The 21,792-nt window shown below is 43.3% G+C and overlaps 1 protein-coding gene across 1 annotated transcript in view; it reads right to left on the reverse strand.

Annotated features, from left to right (window-relative positions):
- Window positions 1-21,792, reverse strand: part of LOC124803378 (neuronal acetylcholine receptor subunit alpha-7-like) — a 615,218-nt gene that overhangs the window by 59,024 nt on the left and 534,402 nt on the right. The window contains exons 3-4 of the mRNA XM_047264566.1: window positions 5,781-5,964; window positions 5,425-5,641 (exon numbers count right to left, since the gene is read on the reverse strand). Of these exons, the coding sequence (XP_047120522.1) occupies window positions 5,425-5,641; window positions 5,781-5,964 (401 nt within the window). The remainder of the gene's footprint in view (window positions 1-5,424; window positions 5,642-5,780; window positions 5,965-21,792) is intronic.

Consider the following 21,792-nt stretch of genomic DNA (forward strand, 5'->3'; position numbering starts at 1 on the left):
TTTGGACTTGTTGCGTCCAAACACCTGTTTCACAGTGGAGGTGGAGTACAACGAAAAGCTCCTGTCCGTTGATGTGACGGTTAAGCGAAAAGCAGATGACACACTAGGGTAAAGCGTTTACAGCAAGCTGCTCAAACTTGCATTCGTATGGCAGTTCTCACTTTTCGCGACGTGGAGCACACTGGCAAGCACGGCCCGTCGAATCTCCCACCGAAAGAGTTTAGTAACAGGCACCAGGCACGCACCTATAGACAACTAATCAGAACAATGGTTGGGGAGAAAAATCAGATCTGACGCACTCCGAAGCTGATAACCGCAGACCCGAGATTGACAGTACGAGGGAGTAAATAACCAAGACGGTGTTGCAGGAAGTCATTGAGTCAGTAGGGCGTTTCTAGATTAGCTAGTACACAGCCATGAGTCGCGAGAGAGAGGCAGCGCTTGTGTCATTTCGGCAGCTGTGGAACATTGGAGACTGAAGATCGCTTCTTCGGATACGATAACTTCGTCGTAAACGACGAGTCTGTCGTTCCAACACGAGGGATATTTCGTTGCCATTTCAATGGCATAGCTCCAAGTCGTATTGCGATCCTATGATGGGTTAAATCGCTCAGAACAACAGGAAACATTCGTAAGAACATGTCGACAGGTCCTGATAAAAAAAGTGAAGACACCTGAAAACGTCGCCACTGTGAGAGAGACAATCGTCAAGAGTCCGAAATGATTTGCACGTTAACACGTATACTGTCTACAATTCCTTCCGTACAAAATACTGGTGGGGTCAACAGTCGAAAGACAGGGAGAAGACATCGCCGTGCTATGCAAGTGATTTTTGAGGACGACCCTAGTGTTACAGAATTTATGAATGATGACGAGTATTTTCACTTGTAAGTGTGACAGTTAACAAACAGAACTATGGTTTTGGGCTTCTGGTCAACCATACGTCGTTTACGAAAGACCTCTTCACCCCTGAGGTGTGACTGTGTGTTTTGCCGTAGTCACTGTCTGTGAAATTTTGAGACGGACAGCGTAACAGAGACGGTGGACACTAGACGTTACGTGCACACGATAAACTTGTTCGTTTTGCCAGAATTGCTGAGGCGACTGTTAAATGGTGCAACATGACACATTACAAATGCACGCACGGCAGTTGTGAGGAGCATTTTTCCTTGGACTCCCATTCCTCGTTTATGTGAAGTGCTGTGGCTTACCAGATATGTCCGCTTGTGCCTTTTTCTTCTGAAGGCATTTGAAAGAATGTCTATATGTCCACAGGCACAAGAGTTCAGTGGGACTGAAAGCTGTTTGTGAAAGAAGAGTCGGCTTGATTGACCAATGACTGTTGTTGGCTCGAGTTAGAGGCAGTTTCTGGGAGAAAGTTGAAAATTGTATTCGAGAAACTGGCCGCCACTTGGATGATGTAATTTTTCGCAAGCAATAATGTAAATCGTAGAAGATGTTAACCTTTGATTTTGGTAAATAGAAATTCCTTAGAATACAACATATTACTTTTTATTTGAAAACTGCCCGTTTCCCGTGGGCCATCCTGTGATAAGTCAGCTGGCTAAAATGTTGTACTGTGTGTTTGACGCTACCCGGCTGAATATCCGTGAACAGGCAAAGAAAGTGTAGTTTAACTGATATTGAGCTTTGCTAAAGTATTGATAAGTAACGAAAAATCAAATAATATTTCTGCGACAGGCGTCCTTCACAATTATGACATTACAAACGGAGCACTAACAAGCTAGTTGTCCAGTCTGATGTGTCGAAACATGACCTTAATTTTTTTATACAGCAATAATACACGGAAAGAAGTACAATGTCAAAATTTAGCTGCTAAAACACACTGCAAGTATTTTTAAAAAATACTGAAACTTGCCAAATTCCTACGCGCCAGATCGCTGGAGAACTGTACACCCTTGCCGTAGCTGTAGTAGACTGAATACGAGCCCTGTGGGCACCTATCTTTGGCTGACAGCATGTCGCTAAACAGATGGTACAACGCAATCGTAATTGGTATAGCGAATTTCCGTTTCCGTTGATAGTTCCTCTGACACAATCGTTCACAGTTACTACTCAGTCGAATTTGCAACTCATTTAATATCCCTAACAAATTTAGCAGTTGCCTTTGTGGTTCAAATGGCTCTAAGCACTATGGGACTTAACATCTGAGGTCATCAGTCCCCTAGAACTTAGAACTACTTAAACCTAACTAACCTATGGACATCACACACATTATTGCCCGAGGCAGGATTCGAACCTGCGACTGTAGCAGTCGCACGGTTCCAGACTGTATGCCTTTGTGGTATTACTAACTGCTAACAATGGAGATAGAACTGAATTTATTTTCTTAGTGATTTCTTGGCATATGCTCGGTCACAGCATTTGCCTTTGTGAAGAGAGTTTCGCAGAAACGTGGGATCCGATTAATGTTTTCGACATTAGAAAGATGAAATGTGAAGAACCCAGTGTGCAAATTAGAATCACCTACATCTCCTGAAGACCTACACATGTGCATTTATTAGTTAATTCTTGGACATTCGTTCCAACGATGTCGATATTTCGTTAGAAACTGTGGTAACAGTAGCAGAAACAAGTAATAACTCAGACAGTTCTGTGAATTGTAGCTCGAACGATGATTGTTATGATAATTAAAGTCCAGAACAAAAACAAAGTACCTTCCAAGCCCTATAAAACATGTATAGTAAAAGCTTTCAGTGACAAAGAAAAGACTGTACATTTTTTGTTAAAGTAAGGAGAAAACACTTCAGCTGTGTACACAGCTAATTTTGTTCCGTAAAATATGAACATGATTGATATAAATGGAAGAAAGATTTACACGAAACGAAATATGCGCCAAAATGAAACTCGCAAAAGTGTGAAATGAAAACTATTCGAAACATTTAGAACTGTTCGTGAGAGTGAATGCATTGTCACCGAAGGAGACGTACGAAACTGGATGAATTGTATGTGAGATGAACATTACTGATTTCTAGGCATCTTCGGCTTAATTTAACAAATTCAGTAAACTGTATGGTAAAAGAAGTCGCCGATGCGAGACGAAGCTTATTCATATTCAACAATTCCAGTGATAATTATCGCCGCGCGGAGTGGCCGCGCGGTTTGCGGCGCAATGTCACGCATTGCGCGGCCGCTCCCACCGGAGGTTCGAGTCCTCCCTGGTCGGGCATGCGTGTGTGTGTTGTTCTTATCATTAGTTACTTTAAGTAGTGTGTGAGTCTTGTGACCGATGACCTCAGTAGTTTGGTCCCTTAGGAATTCACACACATTTGAACATTTCATAATTATCGGTGGATTACTGTTTCCGCAACTTTATCTTTGCCTTCAGGAGCGTCAAGGCAAATTAGGACGAAAAAAAAAAAAAGATTCTTTTACTTGCAAAAGACTTGTAATCGACGTAGCAAAATTTTGAAAAATGAGAAACAATAATTCTGAATGCTGCTTTTGTAACGTTTTCTTACCATTTGCAGAGAATAATTCATTGTATTTAGGAGGGCGACGAGAAGACTGTTAATGTAATTCAGTTTCCACGCGCACCTAATTGTGTGATTCAGCCTTTCGAAAAAAAAAAAAAGAAAAAGAAAATCAACCAAGTAAAGCATTTGTCAGGTAACTGTCGGGCAGCATAATTTGCGATTGCTCTTTGTCATTGCAGGTTTATTAGCGGAACAGTATTGTTAAGCTTCAGTCGTTTCTGTATTGTCAGCTTGCATCACCTCCATTCCAGTTATGTCTAATTAACTAGTAATTACTGTGAAGTGCCTGAATGCATTAAGTTTTCTGTTACTAGAAATACCTAGTGTAAGGGAAATGTTTGGTTTCTTCATGAAATAGACACTTCTCATTTTTGTGACAACTACGGGGAACAAACAAGCAACTGTTTCATTGTTAGCAAAATATATGTTCTTTTGCTTGTGCCTTTGTCCCACAGGTTTCGCAGGGTCGGCATGGTTACGGTCGAATTTGGCATGGTTAATTGAAGGGGTGGTCGGATGCCCTTCCTGTCACTACCCCATACCCACCCGTATGAAATCAGTGTACCCCCAGCTGTCTGTGTCTAGTGTAAACCATGAAATAGTGCAAATGTGTTTCAAATGTCTGCGAGTCGTGTAACTGAGGCGGCACGTGAGGACCAGCCCGGTATTCACCTAGTGGGATGTGGAAAACCGCCTAGAAACCACATCCAGGCTGGCCGGCACAACGGCTCTTCGTCGTTACTCCGCCGGGCGGATTCGATCCAGGGCTGGCGCGCCTACTCGAGTCCCGGAAGCAGCGCATTAGCGCTCTCGGCTAACCTGGTGGGTTAGCAAAATATACGTTATTATTATAAAATTATCATAAGAACTGTGCTACAGGAATTCTTGTATAATATTTAAGTCAACAAATTAAGGTCTCGATTGATGGAAGTCGCCTGTAATGTGACATCACACACTGCCTTGATTTTCAAAAAATGGTGCAGATGGCTCTAAGCACTATAGGACTTAACATCTGAGGTCATCAGTCCCCTGGACTTAGAACTACTTAAACCTAACTAACCTAAGGACATCACACACATCTATGCCCGAGGCAGGATTCGAACCTGCGACTGTAGCAGCAGCGCGATTCCGGACTGAAACGCCGAGAACCGCTCGGTCACAGTGGCGGGCGCCTTGATTTTCTTCCGTCTGCTAGTCACTTTTGTAAGAAATAAATCTGCAAACTGCAACAGTTTAGCTGCCGATATGAACTACTAGTTGTTTAAAAATTGATGAAGTGAGGCATTTTTGGTATCATTGAAGATCTTAAAATTCACATGTGTAAACTTTGGACTTTGCGCTACGCGGCACTCTGTCCTCTTGTCGCGGCTACGTCTGCTTAATCGCCGATTCCAGCACTAGGCAGGAAGTGCTGCGCAAACTGCTGTTATAAGAGGCTCTTCGTGCGGCAAATATGAATAACTTCAACACTTTAAAAAAGCTACTTGCATTGCGCCTTAGCAGCTAAAATTTTGATAGTGCACTCATTTCGCTGTAATCTTCCCCGTGTGAGAAATTTCAGGACAGGTTTCGACATGTCGGATTGGACCAATTCTTTGTAGGTACAAGTAGCACTCGCGAGCAGCGACTTGAACGATTGTGTCACTTCACACGATTGTGGTCATATATTCTGGTAGAGAATGAAACAAAGTGAGAGAACGAGGTGGTAACAATTTGCAGTACTGCGGTTGGATATGTACGGTGTTTTGATAAGTCACGTTCCGTGCAGAATAAGGCGCCATGGTAATTAAAGATTTCCGTACTTGAGATTGGGTGGGTTCGATTTAACCCAAAATTTCTGATGCATTACTCAAGTGGCGGTAGAACCTGCTATTAACGCTAAGTTTTGACTAGCCTTTCTTAAGAGCTACATTATGTTATTACTTACCAATTCCGTTGATAAGGATACAAGGAAGAATCAAATTGAAGACATAAAACATGGGCCTCCGCCGCAGCCGAATGATGTACGTAATGTCGGGGTACGGCTCTGGACAGCACGAGTAAAACTCGACGTGGCGCACTGCGTCGAAGCTGACCAGGTCGAACTCGCCATTGGCCTGATAGTTGCTGACGTCACCCTCTTCCGTCTGCTTCACCAGGTCTAACTGCGGGACAAGCAGGTATTAACTGCTATAATGTATACACAATTACGTAATACAGTAAGTGCCAAGAATCTGACATTATTGCCATTGTAAAGTAAATCGAGAATAATCCAATGTTTGAAAAACGAAAGGCGATGAATACCTGATAGCCATCGTATGTCCAGGATGCCCACTTCATATTACAACTCTGAATATCGAACGGGAAGTATTCGACATTTATGTCACACGAACTGCGGAAAATGCCGTGGCTGAGCCACACCACTTCTCCCGTGTACGTCACTATGACGTTCGTGTTGATCACAGCCGAGTTATACTGCGAATCGGCGCTGTGAACAATCGAGCATTGTTTACACGTTAAGGAGATTAGTTTTCATGGAACAAATTTCGTGATGACAAGAAAGATAAAACATACAAATTTTTCAAACTAACATAAATGGCTCAATATTCAGCGCAAGATAAGGGCTATAACAAGAGAAGCTACGCGACAGTAGATGATTAAAGCACAGTAGTGGATGTCTAGAGTGCGTTAACACTAAAAACTGACATAAAGTAGGACTGACATGTAAAATCTTAATAGGTAGGCCGAATGAGAGACTAAGATTTGTGAGAAGGGTTCTGGGAAAGTGCAGCTCGTTTGTAAAGGAAGTTAGTGCAAGATGCTACTGCGAGCAAATCTAGAGCACTGATCCACCGATTGGAGTCCTCATCGAGTGGACCTAACAGCATACATCGTACGAATTCGTACACGCGCTGCTAGCACCGTAACCGGCTGGTATAGCCCGTACGAAAGTGTAACAGGGGTGTTGTTATTCTTGTGAAACCCCGTTGAGTACACTTAGACAACCGATACACAACGATAAATAAGGAAACGTTTATCATAACATTTTTTTTTTCTTTAGACGCGACAGTTTCAATAACATCTTCAAATTCGATGAGGAATGTGCAACAATTATGATGACATCATCGTATATCTCGCGTGACTACAGCATGTACATGAGACAAATCAGGTTTGGGAGACTACATAACGTGCAAACAATCATTTTTGCACTCTCAATAAGCAAATAAAGTAGGACAGTAAGTCATTAATATTAGTACTCTCACCGAAACATAACGTAAAAATGGTTCAAATGGCTCTGAGCACTATGGGACTTAAACTTCTAAGGTCGTCAGTCCCCTAGAACTTAGAACTACTTAAACCTAACTAACCTAAGGACATCACACACATCCACGCCGAGGCAGGATTCGAACCTGCGACCGTAGCGGTCGCGCGGTTCCAGACTTAGCGCCTAGAACCGCTCGGCCACGACGGCCGGCAAACATAACGTAAAGTGGCTTGCGGAGTGTGTAGGTAGACACTGAATAATTGTAAAATACGGATATAATTATTTTTGGATTTTCAGTAATATGCGTACCAGAAATTTTGTGGTATTTTGTATGAAGTAATGCAGTACAACGTGTTTTCATAATGTTCCCAGACATTTCATTGTTTGAGGAGCTACTGCGCATTACTACCAATGGTCTATCAGGAGTGCTATGCCCCTATCTTCCTACAAAATGGAATCCTAATAAGCCTATAGATCTATATTTCTTATATACAGAAAACACTGACATACGTAAAAGTCATGTCAAGTGCCAGAAAAAATCAGAGTTATCCAGGAAAGCAGCACCAAGGTTTTGGATAATCTTTTTTGTATTTTACTTTTTAATTTGCGCAAATCTGCCATTACGGGTATTACTGTAGTCGTTTAAGTGTCAAACATGTTTGTTTTGTCGAGAAGAAGGAAAAATTAAATAAAACACCCACACTCGATTCTTTAAAGAATCAAACTCCAAAGTTTCAAACATCACACATCGTGAACTATGGGTCGTTCAATGATATAATTTTGCTGGTATATTAAAGTGATACATGTAGATACTGTTTGCAAAATGTGTCATGAATGTAGTTAGTAATGAAGAAGTAGTAAATTAAAACGTATGCAGGAACAGCAAAACTGCAAGGAAATTAGTAAGTGCTCTCAGCATTAAATATTGAATGAATAAAGTTTGGGTAATTTCAGCGTCGTGTGATACGCCGCTTCAGGACACTAATACCGTTCGTAACTGCCTATATACCGGCACCTAATTTGCACCACTGCTATAAAATTCGTACGTCTTGTACTAAGTGACATTTAGTGAGCTCCTCGGAGCCAACATCTCAGGTATGGCCTGTGTGTGTTGAGGGACAGACGTCTGCAGACAGCGTTGATTTTGTTATAGTTTTGACCTTTTTGTGTACGTGGCGAAGGGACTTACCGTTATTAGGTATCTGGTAACATGACGTTTTATTTATGGTTGAATGTACAGGAAGTAATCTTTATTTTCAGATAGCATGAATGTGTATCCTTTGTGGTTCGTTTGTAGGATGTTGACAAAGAGGAAATGGAGACGTTCCTTATTATGTACCGCTATAAGTACCATATATTCTACCGGTACAAACTGAGATACTTGCTCTTAAAGTGAGCTTTAAAAATGCGATTAGCGTTACAATTGCAGCATAATGTTTGGAAATGATATTGTGAATTTTAAAGTGTTCTTTAACCTAACTTATTAATTAAATAATTATTCAGTACTACAGTGTTGCAACAGAAAGAAGCTGAGGAAAGTGGAGCTCAGATGAACTGCATTTAAGTGTAACGTTATACCTATATGGAGATCACGGATTAAATGAATCAGCACGCGTTTAAAGTGTAAGTAAGTCAACGATTAAGAGGTACGCAGAAAACAAAAAATGAAAATGCAAATTGGGGCCGCGCGGGCTAGCCGTGCGGGCTTGGGCGTCTTACCACGGTTCGCGCGGCTCCCCCCGTCGGAGGTTCGAGTCCTCTCTTGGGGGTGGGTGTGAGTGTTGTCCTTAGTGTAGGTTAGTTTAAGTTAGATTAAGTAGTGTGTAAGCCTAGGGACCGATGACCTCAGCAGTTTGGTCCCATAGAACTTACCACAAGTTTCCAAATTTTTTTGCAAATTGGGATATAAAATTTTTTGGCGGCAGTTGCGTGTTTTCCGACGAAGTTTAAACCGGATTGGAAGAGCATATTCTTACATTTGAAGAGATAATGTCCGGTTGAAGCATGTTGGATGTACACTGAAGAGCCAAAGGATACACCTGCCTCATATCATGTACTCCCCCCGAGCCCCACGAGCACGCCATTGTAGCAGCAGTAACTGATCTAACAACTACGCCGGACACTTGTTGTCTTATACAGGCGTTGCCGACCGCAGCGCAATATTCTGCCTGTTTACATATCTCTGTATTTGAATACGCATGTCTATACCAGATTCTTTGAGGTCAGTGTAAGAAAACAGGCATTCGACATTGCAAAAGGACATGGACTGCCTCATAATTCCAATGCAGAAGAGCCGATGGGAATACCAGAGAAAATCATTCGTAAAACAGAGAAAGGCCAATGGAATGGAAGAAATGGTTAGCTGCATGAAATGCAAAATTTGGATTCTTGCAGTGGTGGGAGAAGGAGGGAAATAATGATACAAGAACTAAAATATGTAACTTTTACTTAGGCTTGTACGTATCTTTAAACTGAGGGACGTTATTTACAAGGGTGGCAGAATTTATGCACTCAGTGGTACAAATTAGGAAACCAGATTCTTAATTTGTACCATTTGCACACGAGTAGAAAATTAAATGTTGTGTGTTTATTTTTCTCAGAATCTCCAGTCTTTAAATAATTTTCTAATTTCCCGTTAAATAGGCTATAATAAATAAAATGTCAAAAGTGGTATAATTAAGGCAACTTGCCGCTACTTGACTTATTGTGTTAAACATTTAACATAAGATCGTAATTTACAATGGACAGATTATGACAGCGCTTTAAATTTTTAAATTCGGTTTATGACTGTGTGAAATATCGATAATCCAATTTTTCTTACCACTGGAAGTCGGTAGGCAACGTGTAACTGGTTAAATGTTCCACATAGCTTTTTATTGAAATAGATAAACTTGCCTGTGTAAAACTACATGTGCTTTAACTGACTGAGAATGTTTCTTGCCTCGTTTAAGAGAAGCTGTAATGATTAATTTTATTTAAAAGTTGCTAATTTATGCTAATTTAATCGTTTGATTAACTCCTATGTGGTGTGATTCTTTCAGTGACAAAGCTTATTTATTCAATAAATTTCAATGTTGAATGTGATTCTGTGGTGTCACTTCCAGACACCACACTTGCTAGGTGGTAGCCTTTAAATCGGCCGCAGTCCGTTAGTATACGTCGGACCCGCGTGTCGCCACTATCAGTGATTGCAGACCGAGCGCCGCCACACGGCAGGTCTAGAGAGACTTCCTAGCACTCGCCCCAGTTGTACAACCGACTTTGCTAGCGATGGTTCACTGACAAAATACGCTCTCAGTTGCCGAGACAATAGTTAGCATAGCCTTCAGCTACGTCATTTGCTACGACCTAGCAAGGCGGCATTACCAGTTACTATTGAGATTATGAATAATACCTCATGCCAGCCTGCGTGAGCTAAAACGCGTGCCTTTAGGCTTCCTCTAGTAAACCGGTGTTGGCTATCCTGCCAACCCACTACATTGGCGACGAGGCAACACTGCGTTCGTAACTATACTGCCCTGATTTACTTGTGTAATGACTTCGCCACCAACTCCAGATGTACTGTCCGAATTTTATCGCTTACAGAATCAGCAGACGCAGGCCTTACCGGATGCCTTTGGACAGCTCGTCCAGGGTCCACGTGCAATGCAATACGATGCGGCAGCCGCTGCTCCACCGCTAACGCAGCCACAAAACGCAGTTGCACCAACTTTTCTACCTTTTGATGCTGCACTGGAAAGGTGGACGAAGTGGTCACACCAATTTGGATTCCATCTCGCCACCTACAGAATTCAAGGTAGCAAGCGGCAACCTTTTTTATTGTCCTCCATTGTGGTGCACATGCACTGTGTGATAGTCAAATATTTCCCCGACGCGATGTAGCGACTCTGTCCTACGACGAAATTTTGTCTGCGTTAGATGCATATTTCAAAGAATCAGTCAATGTAGTTGCCAAACGGTATACCTTCTTTCATACAAAACGTACGGCCAGTCAGACTAATCGGGAGTGGGTTGCAACCTTGCAAGGCCTTACTAGGGATTGTGCTTTTGAGTGTCAATGTGGACTTCCTTATTCAGACACTATGGTGCGTGATGCAATTGCACAGAACGTTTCTGATACTCGTATACGGGAACAGATTTTGAAACTAATCAGTCCCTCCCTTCAACTAGTGATGGACATATTGGATCGGCAGGACACACTTGACTTTGCCCAGGAATCATTTGAAAGTTCGCCACCCATGTGTCAGGTTAACCGGCCCACCGGGCAAGCTGCACAGAACAGTAAACAGTCCTTGCGCCCGGCCGCGCCGCTGGCGCCAGACTCTCAGCCACGTGTACCGCGCTGGCAAGCAAATGCAGTGCTAAAATCATGCCCGCGGTGTGCTACTAGACATTCGCATGAGAATTGCCCATCACGCCAAGCTATTTGCTTTTACTGTAATAAAAAAGGACATGTTCAAAGTGTTTGCCAGGAAATGCTCAGATTGGAAACTCAAAACCATTCCAGGCCCTTTGCTTCGCGCCGGAATCGGAATCGAACCAAGGATACTCAGGCTCGCGACACTTCGCCCATGGAAATTCATATAGTTCATGCCACTCCGCCCAGTGCCACTCTATCTAACAGTGACTGTGTTCGTCCCACAAATAATGTGCGTTGACGTCGCCGGCACTCCTGTCAAGTCGCAAGTGATTTTGTACCAGTGTCAGTTCACGCTGCACGAGACAGTCGCTCTTGTCGTCAACAGGACAATAAACTTTTTGTGGACTTGGACATTAACGGCAAAGTGATACCATTCCAGCTCGATACCGGGGCTGCAGTCTCACTGCTCAATCAAGACACTTACAAACTGCTGGGCACACCTCTGTTGCATGCCGCAAATGTTAAGTACCTATTTAGGTCACGTGATCCCTGTGTTAGGACAGTCCAGCCTTCTTGCAACATATAAGGGACAAACAAAACTTGTGTCATTTTACGTCCTTCGTTCTTCTGCTGCAGTGAACTTGTTTGGTTTAGATTTATTTCAGTTGTTTAACTTGTCTATAGTAAATCAGGTCCTATCAGTGACCCAGACTGTGCCTTCAGACAGTGTTTCTCGTCTATGTGAAGAATTTGCAGACATTTTTGCACCGGGGCTCGGTTGCGCAAAGAACTATAAAGCACATTTGGAACTGAAAGTAAACGTGCAACCGAAATTTTTCAGAGCGTGCAATGTACCCCGTGCATTGCGTGATGAGGTCGCAAACACATTACACGATTTGGAATCACAAGGTGTAACTGAACATGTGCAGGCTTCTCTCTGTGCATCACCCTTAGTAATTTTGCAAAAACCTTCCGGGAAATTGAGACTTTGTGTGGACTTCAAGGCAACAGTGAATCCACAACTAGTGACTGCAACTTTTCCTTTACCCCGCCCAGAAGATCTTTTTGACAAACTGTGCCCGGGTAAATATTTTTCGAAGTTGGACCTAGCAGATGCGTACTTGCAAATACCGGTGGATGAAGAATCCCAGCGCGTTTTGGTGGTTAACACGCATCTTGGTTTGTATCGATTCAAACGGCTGCCATTCGGGTGTGCATCCGCCCCTGCATTATTTCAGCAATATCGACAAACTGTTTGTGCGTCGGTCCCTACTGATGCAAACTATCTGGACGATATTGTGATCTCCGGAAAGACGGAAGAAGAACATTTAGCCAATCTCAGAACATTATTTCAGGTCTTGCGACAAAATGGTCTTCGCTTGCGGATGGACAAATGTGTGTTTTTTGCTCGTGACTTACCCTATCTGGGACATGTACTTAATGCCCAAGGCATACATCTCAGTCCCGAGCACCTCCATGCCATACAAGACTTGCCTTCGCCGCAGAATTTGAAGCAGCTACAGAGTGTGCTGGGAAAAATTACCTATTATCGTCGCTATGTTCCCCATGCCTCTTCCATTTCAGCTCCGCTTCATCGCTTACGCCGTAAAGGTGATCCGTTCGTCTGGACGACGGAATGCGACCGCGCCTTTCGCCAGTTGAAATCGGCGTTGCTTTCCAATTTGCCTTACGCCATTCGATCCCCGGAAGCCCCTTTTGTTGATGGTGGATGCATCGGATTTCGGGATCAGTGCTGTGCCTGCGCACAAAGATGGTTCGCACGATCGCCCTATTGCCTTTGCGTCCATACTGCTCTCGTCAGCGCAACGAAATTATTCACAGATCGAGAAAGAAGCATTGGCTCTCGTATTTGGTGTTACAAAGTTTCATGATTTCTTGTATGGTCGTCACTTTACCGTCATCACAGACCACAAACCTTTGACATCGCTTTTTCATCCGACCAAGCCTGTACCTCCACGTACAGCGCAGAAATTCATTCGCTGGTCTATTTTCCTCTCGCAGTACCGCTACGATATCTTGTATCGGTCCACTGCTAAGCACGGAAACGCCGATGTGTTGTCCCGTTTGCCTGTTGCTGAGGATAGAGCATTCGATTCCTCCGAACTTGCTTGCATGTTCATTGATTCGGAAACCGATGACGTGGTCGAATCGTTTCCGATTGATTTTCGTCGTGTAGCTACAGCTACAGCTGCCGACCCTGTCCTTGCTACCATTCTGCGTTTTGTTGCTACGCAATGGCCCTTATCAAAGTCACGGATCGGGGATCCGTTGGTTCGCTGATTTTTTGCTCACAAGGAGAGGCTTTTTGTACGACGTGATGTTTTGCTGTTGCGTTCAGATAACGATCAGTCCAGGATCGTGGTACCACGTTCGTTACAGTTCTCTGTCTTATGGCTTCTCCTCCAAGGACATTGGGGTATAGTGAGAACGAAACAACTTGCTCGTCAGCAGTGTACTTGGTTCTGAATCGATGCCTCGATTACGAATATGTGCTCTTCTTGCATGATGTGTGTCGAACAACAATCAGCACCACCGCGGAAATTCTTTGCATAGCCAAAAGCCACTTCCCCTTGGCAACGCTTACACATCGATTTTGCTGGTCCATTCTGGAATGCTCGATGGTTGGTTGTGGTAGATTCATTCAGTAATTTTCCTTTTGTTGTCCGGATGTCTTCCACGACGTCATCTGCCACCATCCAAGCGTTATCCGCTATCTTTTGCATTGAAGGTCTTCGACAATGGCCCACAATTCATGTCCGCAGAATTTCAGTCATTCTGCAAGGCCAATGGTATTCAACATCTGACGTCCGCGCCGTTTTCGCCACAGTCAAACGGTGCCGCTGAACGATTGGTCAGGACTTTCAAGTCACAGATGTTGAAATTGAAAGAGTCGCATTCTCGGGAGGACGCGTTATTGCTCTTTTTGGTCCTCGTATCGCTCTCAGCGTCGAGATGGTCGGTCGCCGGCTGAGTTGCTTCACGGTCGCCCTCATCGCACCTTGATGTTTTTGCTACATCCGCCGCATCCTGTTCCTGTGCAGCGGCAGACACCTGCTTTTGCCCCAGGCGACGTTGTCTACTACCGCAACTATCGAGGTTCACGGCGTTGGCTCGAAGGGCGCATTCTTCGCTGCCTCGGCCGCGCTATGTATCTGGTTTTGGGGGCCTCTGGTGAGGTGCGCCGGCATCTCAATCAGCTGCGCCTCTGTCGTCGCACGGGATCTGCCGCTCCCCGTCTGCTTTCAGCGACGGGGCCGTCCGGTCAGCGCCCTGGGGACCCATCTACTGGCTCGCCTCAGCCCCAGGTGTTACCGACGCTGCCTTCCATTTTGCCTCATGGCGACGCGCCGCCGCCGCCGCCGCCTGTTCTCCCGCCGGCGACGCCCGCAGTGGACGCGTCGCTGCAACCGCCGGGCGCCTCCCTGGGTCACGCGCCGCCGATCGCTTCCCGTGACCCGTTGTCCTCCGACATGGAACTCTTGCCCGCTCCGGACCATATGTCGTCTCCGCCCGTCGGGTGCCCCGGCCCGATGGAGGTCGACCTTTCGGCCCCTCCTGTCTCTCTACGGGCGCATACACCGCATGTTGGCGTGCACCCTGGAGCTGGTTTTCAGGCGTTTCCTAGCTCCCCGCGGTCCGAATGGCAGGGTGCAGGTGGCACAGCCTCGCCTTTGTTAGGCTCCCCACCTCGTCGCATACGTCAACATGGGGTCCTCCCCATGGCGGGCGGAAGCCTTATGCCACAACCGTGCGCCGATTTGCGGGAGAGGTATGTGGTGTCACCGCCAGACACCACACTTGATAGGTGGTAGTCTTTAAATCGGCCGCGGTCCGTTAGTATACGTCGGACCCGCGTGTCGCCACCATCAGCGATTGCAGACCGAGCACCGCCACACGGCAGGTCTAAAGAGACTTCCTAGCACTCGCCCCAGTTGTACAACCGACTTTGCTAGCGATGGTTCACTGACAAAATACGCTCTCAGTTGCCGAGACGATAGTTAGCATAGCCTTCAGCTACGTCATTTGCTACGACCTAGCAAGGCGCCATTACCAGTTACTATTGAGATTATGAATAATACCTCACGCCAGCTTGCGTGAGCTAAAACGCGTGCCTTTAGGCTTCCTCTAGTAAACCGGTGTTGGCTATCCTGCCAACCCACAACAGATTCCTTCCTTGTCTCTTCATTAACTACGAACAAGGAAAGAATGAACCAAAGAAGACAATGATGAGACTCCAAACCTCTTCTGTACAGTGTGTCCTATTCAAATTTCCCTCTTTTCAAAGATCCAGGAAAAAAAACCACGTTAGGTACGACAATGAAAAATACACCACATTGTAGAGCATCTCAAAGAATTTACTTATTTATCATCAATACACCTCTACGTGTGAACCATTTGTAGCACGAAGCATGGGCTTACCCAGAGATGGGGGGGGGGGGGGGCGGCTGCCCTCCACCCCAGAAGATATTCGCAGTTTTTTACTAGTTTACTGTTTTATTTAATACGAAATGCTGCATGTTTTCTCGGATTGTACAAGTGCATTCTTGTATTTAAAATGTTTAGTAAAAGCAGTTTTTCACTGGTTTACTGTTTTATTTAATAAGAAATGCTGTATGTTGTCTCGAGTCCTTGTTTCCTGAGACTAGTATGACCTGACCCCCTCTCCCCCAACCCCTAGTTCAGATCCTGGGTACGCCCTTGCCAAGAAGAATATCGAGTCTATATTCAAATTCTTGCCAAGTTCTTTGTAACATTCTCTCTGTTATTGTTGCAATGTCATTAGTGATACAATGTCGCAACGTAGGAGTGTCGTCCACTTTGGTCGCATACACGCGGTCCTTCATGAATCACCAGCTGAAGAAATCAAGCGGCCTAATGACGGGTGAACGTGATGGCCAGGCAATGTGTCCTCTGTGTCCGATCCAACGATTGGGAAATTTCCTATCCAGGAACTTGCGAACAGCCGTTGACCAATGCGGTGGAGCTCCATCTTGTTGAAAAATGATTTTGGGTTACAAGTCTTGTATCTGAGGGTACACAAACTGCTCCAACATGTTCAGATACAGTGACCCATTCACTGCTTGTTCCGCAAAGAAGAATGGTCCAACAAACCTGTCGTGCATTAGCCCGCACCAGACGTTTAGTTTAGAGCTGTCACGAACATATTCAATGACAACGTGCGGATTTTTTTCTACCCTAAATCCGAACATTATGCCTATTTATACTTCTTGATAGATGAAAGACTGCCTCATCTGAGAATAAACATCTTTCGAGGTAGTTGACATCCACATCGATACGCTGCAGCATATCTGCAGCAAATTGTTGTCGGCGTGGTTTGTCGTTCGGCGTCAGCTGTTGCAGAATTTGTGCTTTGTAAGCACACATACGAAGATGCTGGTGAACTACACGATGCAATGTTGATCGAGTTACATCAAGTTGCCTAGATGCTTGACTTACGTGGGCTTCTGAGAAACGTTTGTCTGATGACCTCCACTGTCTCTTCAGAAACTCTGTAACATGCACCACCAGAATGTTTCAGAACACTTCCTGTTGTCAAAATTATAGGAAATTCATACACACGACGATAATTTCTTTGCACAGTAATCGGCGAGTTTGTTTCTGCAAACCACACTACTGCTTGCGTGCGCTGCTGTGGAGTCGCCATTTTCACTTCATGCGACCATGCTGCACTCTGGCGACGATACTTGGCACTTGAAATAAAACAACCTCTTGTTTTAATGGTTCAAATGGCTCTGAACACTATGGGACTTAACTTCTAAGGTCATCAGTCCCCTAGAACTTAGAACTACTTAAACCTAACTAACCTAACGACATCACACACATCCATGCCCGAGGCAGGATTCGAACCTGCGACCGTAGCAGTCGCGCGGTTCCGGACCGAGCGCCTTAACCGCGAGACCACCGCGGCCGGCTCTTGTTTAACATTACTGTTGCAATACCCTAATGAAAAACTCTCCGAAGAGACAATTCGTTGAAAGTTGCGTTATTTCAATTGTATCTAATTTCGCGTAATACATTACATCTCATAAAGTTTATCATTTCATTTGTTTACTTGTATGTCACGTTTGTCAAATACATGTTCGCTATATTTCGCATTCAATAATGAAGCCATAATTAAGAAAAAATAGGTTGGTATTGTTGTTTTTCTGTATTTTATATAATGTGATGTATATTTTACGTAAAAATCTTTTATATTGTATTCGCCAGTTTCGGCATAAAATACGCAAGGTTTTGTGGATAGTTACTCATAATAATGTTAAACTTTTAATTGTTAATTTTATAAATTTGGACTGTAGTTTTGTTGTTTTCATTGTTAAAAACGTATATATACGAGGAGGACAAGGCTCAGAGAAGTTCAGTTTAAGATGCAACCACTGTGTCGCACTTGTGTAACTTGATCCAGTTAGCAGATGAAATGGACCAGGACAACGACTACTTCAGCAGCAGCAGCAGCAGCAGGAAGCAGATTACTCCGAGTTACACCCTACTAAGATACGCATAAACAATGAATTGAACTATATATGTGTCACTGCAAAACTAATTACTAAAGTGTAAGGTTTGGAAACTGTTCTAGCAGTAAACATATACATTTGTCTCAAAGTCATCTTTGAGCGGTGGAGACAAAGTGATCATGGGAGTATCTTATTGATCAGGCGTTCTTGATATCATCGAAGACAATTGTTGCAATAAACTTTTGAGGTTTTTTTCTAAATCCAATAATCTCTTTCAGTGTCGGAATTTTTGCCGCAATACCAATTTCACAGTTTCTTTACAATGTGGTGGAGGAGCTGGGATAGCCGTAAGTCTATCTGGAGTGCTAATACCTGTGAATTTCCAGGTGTCATAAATAAATGAAAGATGAATCTTGTTTATATGTGTGGATGCAAGAAAACTGACGCTCAACTGTAAGGACCTGTAACATCGCCGATGGACGGAAGATGGGTACTCAGTTTTTCAATTATATTGGTCTGGGACTAAATTCAGTGTTAACTTCAGTTGTTCAATAGTTACAAAGTGCTACAATAAATGTTCAATAGTTGCAGTACAAGGTTTTATCTGTGTGACGATTCGTGGGTAGAGAACATTATTTATTGATTTTGAGCAGTGTTGCAAGTATAATAATATTCTTCACTTACCTATGACCACTAGCTCGGGTAGGGAAATTTGTGTTTCGACTCCTAATTTAAATTCTGAAACTCATAGCCGCGCGGGATTAGCTGAGCGGTCTTGGGCGCTGCAGTCATGGACTGTGCGGCTGGTTCCGGCGGAGGTTCGAGTCCTCCCTCGGGCATGGGTGTGTGTGTTTGTCCTTAGGATAATTTAGGTTACGTAGTGTGTAAGCTTAGGGACTGACGACCTTAGCAGTTAAGTCCCACAAGATTTCACATACATTTGAACATTTTTTGAAACTCATAATCACAAAAATGCGTCACGCAGTTCGTGCTCTCCTTTGCAGGACTTTGAACAATCAGGTCCACCTATAAATGTAATAGAAGAGCTATCCCAAATGTTGGATGCTAAACTGTTAAACCACAGCAAGAAAGTAGGAAAGAATGTTAATTAGAACATAGAGAATGCTAATCAGAACAAGAATAGTAACTTTCAGAAAATCTATGAAACTTTAAACTCTTTCAAACAGAATTTAGATACAACCAATACGAAATTGGCCGACACTAACATTCGTGTCGACCGCACTGAAACAAAAATTGATTGCTTAAGTAAAGTCACTGACGCAGAAGTAAAAGTAATAAATGACAGGATTGTCGTCGTTGAGGAATGGGTCAGATGCACAGAAACAAATGTTATCGATGAGTTGATCAAGAGCAGAAAAGCTGAAATTAAAGCTGTGCGGGAATATATTACTTCCGAAAGTGAATATGTGGACGAGAAACTGAAATTGAACTCCATATTAGTTGCAGAAGAGGTTAAACACGTAAACGAAAAAATTGAGCCAGTAACCCAAAACTTTCGAAGAGTAAACTTAAGAGTAAATAATTTAGAAAATAACCTTGTTGCTAATTGTTACAATAAAACAATCTGTTTGCCAACCAATGAAACAATGTATTTTTAAAAACTTTCCCTGGAGATGTCAAGTTGCATCCTGTAGATTTCTTATATCAATGCAAAGACAGTTTCACACCTGGTATGCCAGAACCATTAAAAGTGAAAGTAGCTAAGCGTTTTCTGGATGGTGGAGCTTTATCCTGCGCAAATCAGAATGTAAGCCCGTAAATGAATTTTGATCAGTTTCAAACATTGTTTTTGAAAAAATTCTGGTCGGAAAGCAGACAAGCTACGATAAAGGCTGAATTTTTGAACGGCAGAAAATACAGAGAAGGGAAATTAAGCATGCGTGGGTTTTGTGAAATACAGCTAAGAAAACTGACGCACCTAGAGATACCTTTAGACGAGTTAATTCAGATCGACGGACTGAAACGACATCTACCAAACCAGGTTCATTGGGGGCTAGTTTATGGGCCAGATGACTCCATTGAAAAATTTTTGAAGCATGTGGATTCAAACAATCAAAGTAGGGGAGAGTACCAACACCAGAGTGGTGGGTTCTCTCAAAATCAAAATTATCATAACAGTAACAGACAAAATAACTATGGAACAGGAATAGTGGTCAAAATAGCAAGAATTACAGACAAAACGCCAACTCAAATCAGAACAGACAGTATAGACAGGAAAACAATGAACCACCTCATTGGGGGCCTGCCAGTTTGAGGTGAGGAGAAAAACTCATAAACAAGCTAAGAGTAGGAGAAACAGACACAGGTAACACCTCCAACATCACATAGATAACAATAGGAGCTACCAAGCTAATAATGTAAATAAACACTATGAATTTTGGAACTATATGTTAAAAGAAATGAGTAATGACGAACGAAGACACAAAATAGTTATAAGCTTACTCATGACAAATTTATTAAACAACAAGTGTGTATCCAAGGTCGGTTATAATGATGATTATAGTTCGCTAGTTTGTTTGTTAATGATGATGATGACGCAGTTTTGTCTGATGTAGTAGTAAGCCAAGATGATAACCTTGTACCCAAAAATATTGATGCTTTAGTAGCTGATTCAGATGATGATGACGATGTAGCAGTAGAGAGATTTGACGTTGTAGCTGAAATCCATGCAGATGTATGTGACTCATATGATGATGATGATGATGATGATGTTAATGACGACAATGTTAATGATATTTTGTTTAAAGAGGAGCTTGATGGGATGATTTCTGTTGCAGTATTGGGAGATGAAGTTAATAATAGTCAGTTAGTAGGTACTGATAACTTGATGAGTGATGATAAGGTACATGGAAGTCAGTGGTCTTCAATTGATGTCTTTCAACGCCGGAATTTTTGGCGCAGTACCAATTTCACAAATTAAAACTGTGTGCCAGACCGAGACTCAAACTCGGGACCTTTGCCTTTTGCGGGCTAGAGCTCTACCATCTGAGCTACCCAAACACGACTCACGACATCTCCTCAGAGCTTCAATTATGCCAGTACCTCGTCTCCTACCTTCGAAACTTCAGAGAAGCTCTTCTGCGAACTATGCAGAACTAGCACTCCTGGAAGAAAGGATATTCCGGAGACATGGCTTAGCCAAAACTTGGGGGATGTTTCCAGAATGAGATTTTAACTCAAGTTTCGCACAAGAGTTCCTGTAAAGTTTGGAGGGTAGGAGACGAGGTATTGGCAGAATTGAAGCTGAGAGGAAGGGACCTGAGTCGTGCCTGGGTAGCTCAGATGGTAGAGCAGTATCCCGCGAAAGGCAAAGGTCCCGAGTTCGAGTCTCGGTCCGGCACACAGTTTTATTTTGCCAGGAAGTCTCATATCAGCGCACACTCCACTGCAGCGTGAAAATCTCATTCTGGAACTAATTTCACAGTTTCGTTAGACACTTCTGACGCGGAAATATAGATTCTTTGAGATGCTCTACAATACGGTGCATTTTTCACTGTCGTATCTACTGTGGTTTTTCTCTCCTGGGTCCTTGAAATCAGGGTGGTTTGAGTGGGACACCCTGTATCATTCTGAAAAGTAACTAAAAAGTTACATCGTGAAAGAAATCTATTGCTGTCCCGTTTCCTGCACTGTGTCTTATTTCACTACCACGTAACCTCAAAAATCATGTCACAACTACTGTACACTTGTAGTTTAACTTACTCGCATACTGTGAAGACTTTTAAAATTCTTAGTGTCGTAATCAGATATTATCTCAGTTGATATGGTTCAAATGGCTCTGAGCACTATGGGACTTAACATCTAAGGTCATCAGTTCCATAGAACTTAGAACTATTTAAACCTAACTAACCTATGGACATCACACACATCCATGCCCGAGGCAGGATTCGAACCTGCGACCGTAGCGGTTGCTCGTTTCCAGACTGTAGCGCCTAGAACCGCTCGGCCACCCTGGCCGGCTCTCAGTTAATACGCAGCAGTGAGAAGCGTCGTGCAGTAAATGTAAAAGAAATAAATTTTTAGAATAGGGTTTTATGAATTTTAGACTGATGAAATACATATCTATTATGAACAACACTTGTGTCATAGGATCAAATGATATTAAACATAAGGATGACACAATACATGACGACAATGTGAGACTAAACATAAGAGGCAGGTGAGGATAGAAACATG

The sequence above is a fragment of the Schistocerca piceifrons genome, chromosome 1, assembly GCF_021461385.2.
Source record: "Schistocerca piceifrons isolate TAMUIC-IGC-003096 chromosome 1, iqSchPice1.1, whole genome shotgun sequence".
Classification (NCBI taxonomy): domain Eukaryota; kingdom Metazoa; phylum Arthropoda; class Insecta; order Orthoptera; family Acrididae; genus Schistocerca; species Schistocerca piceifrons.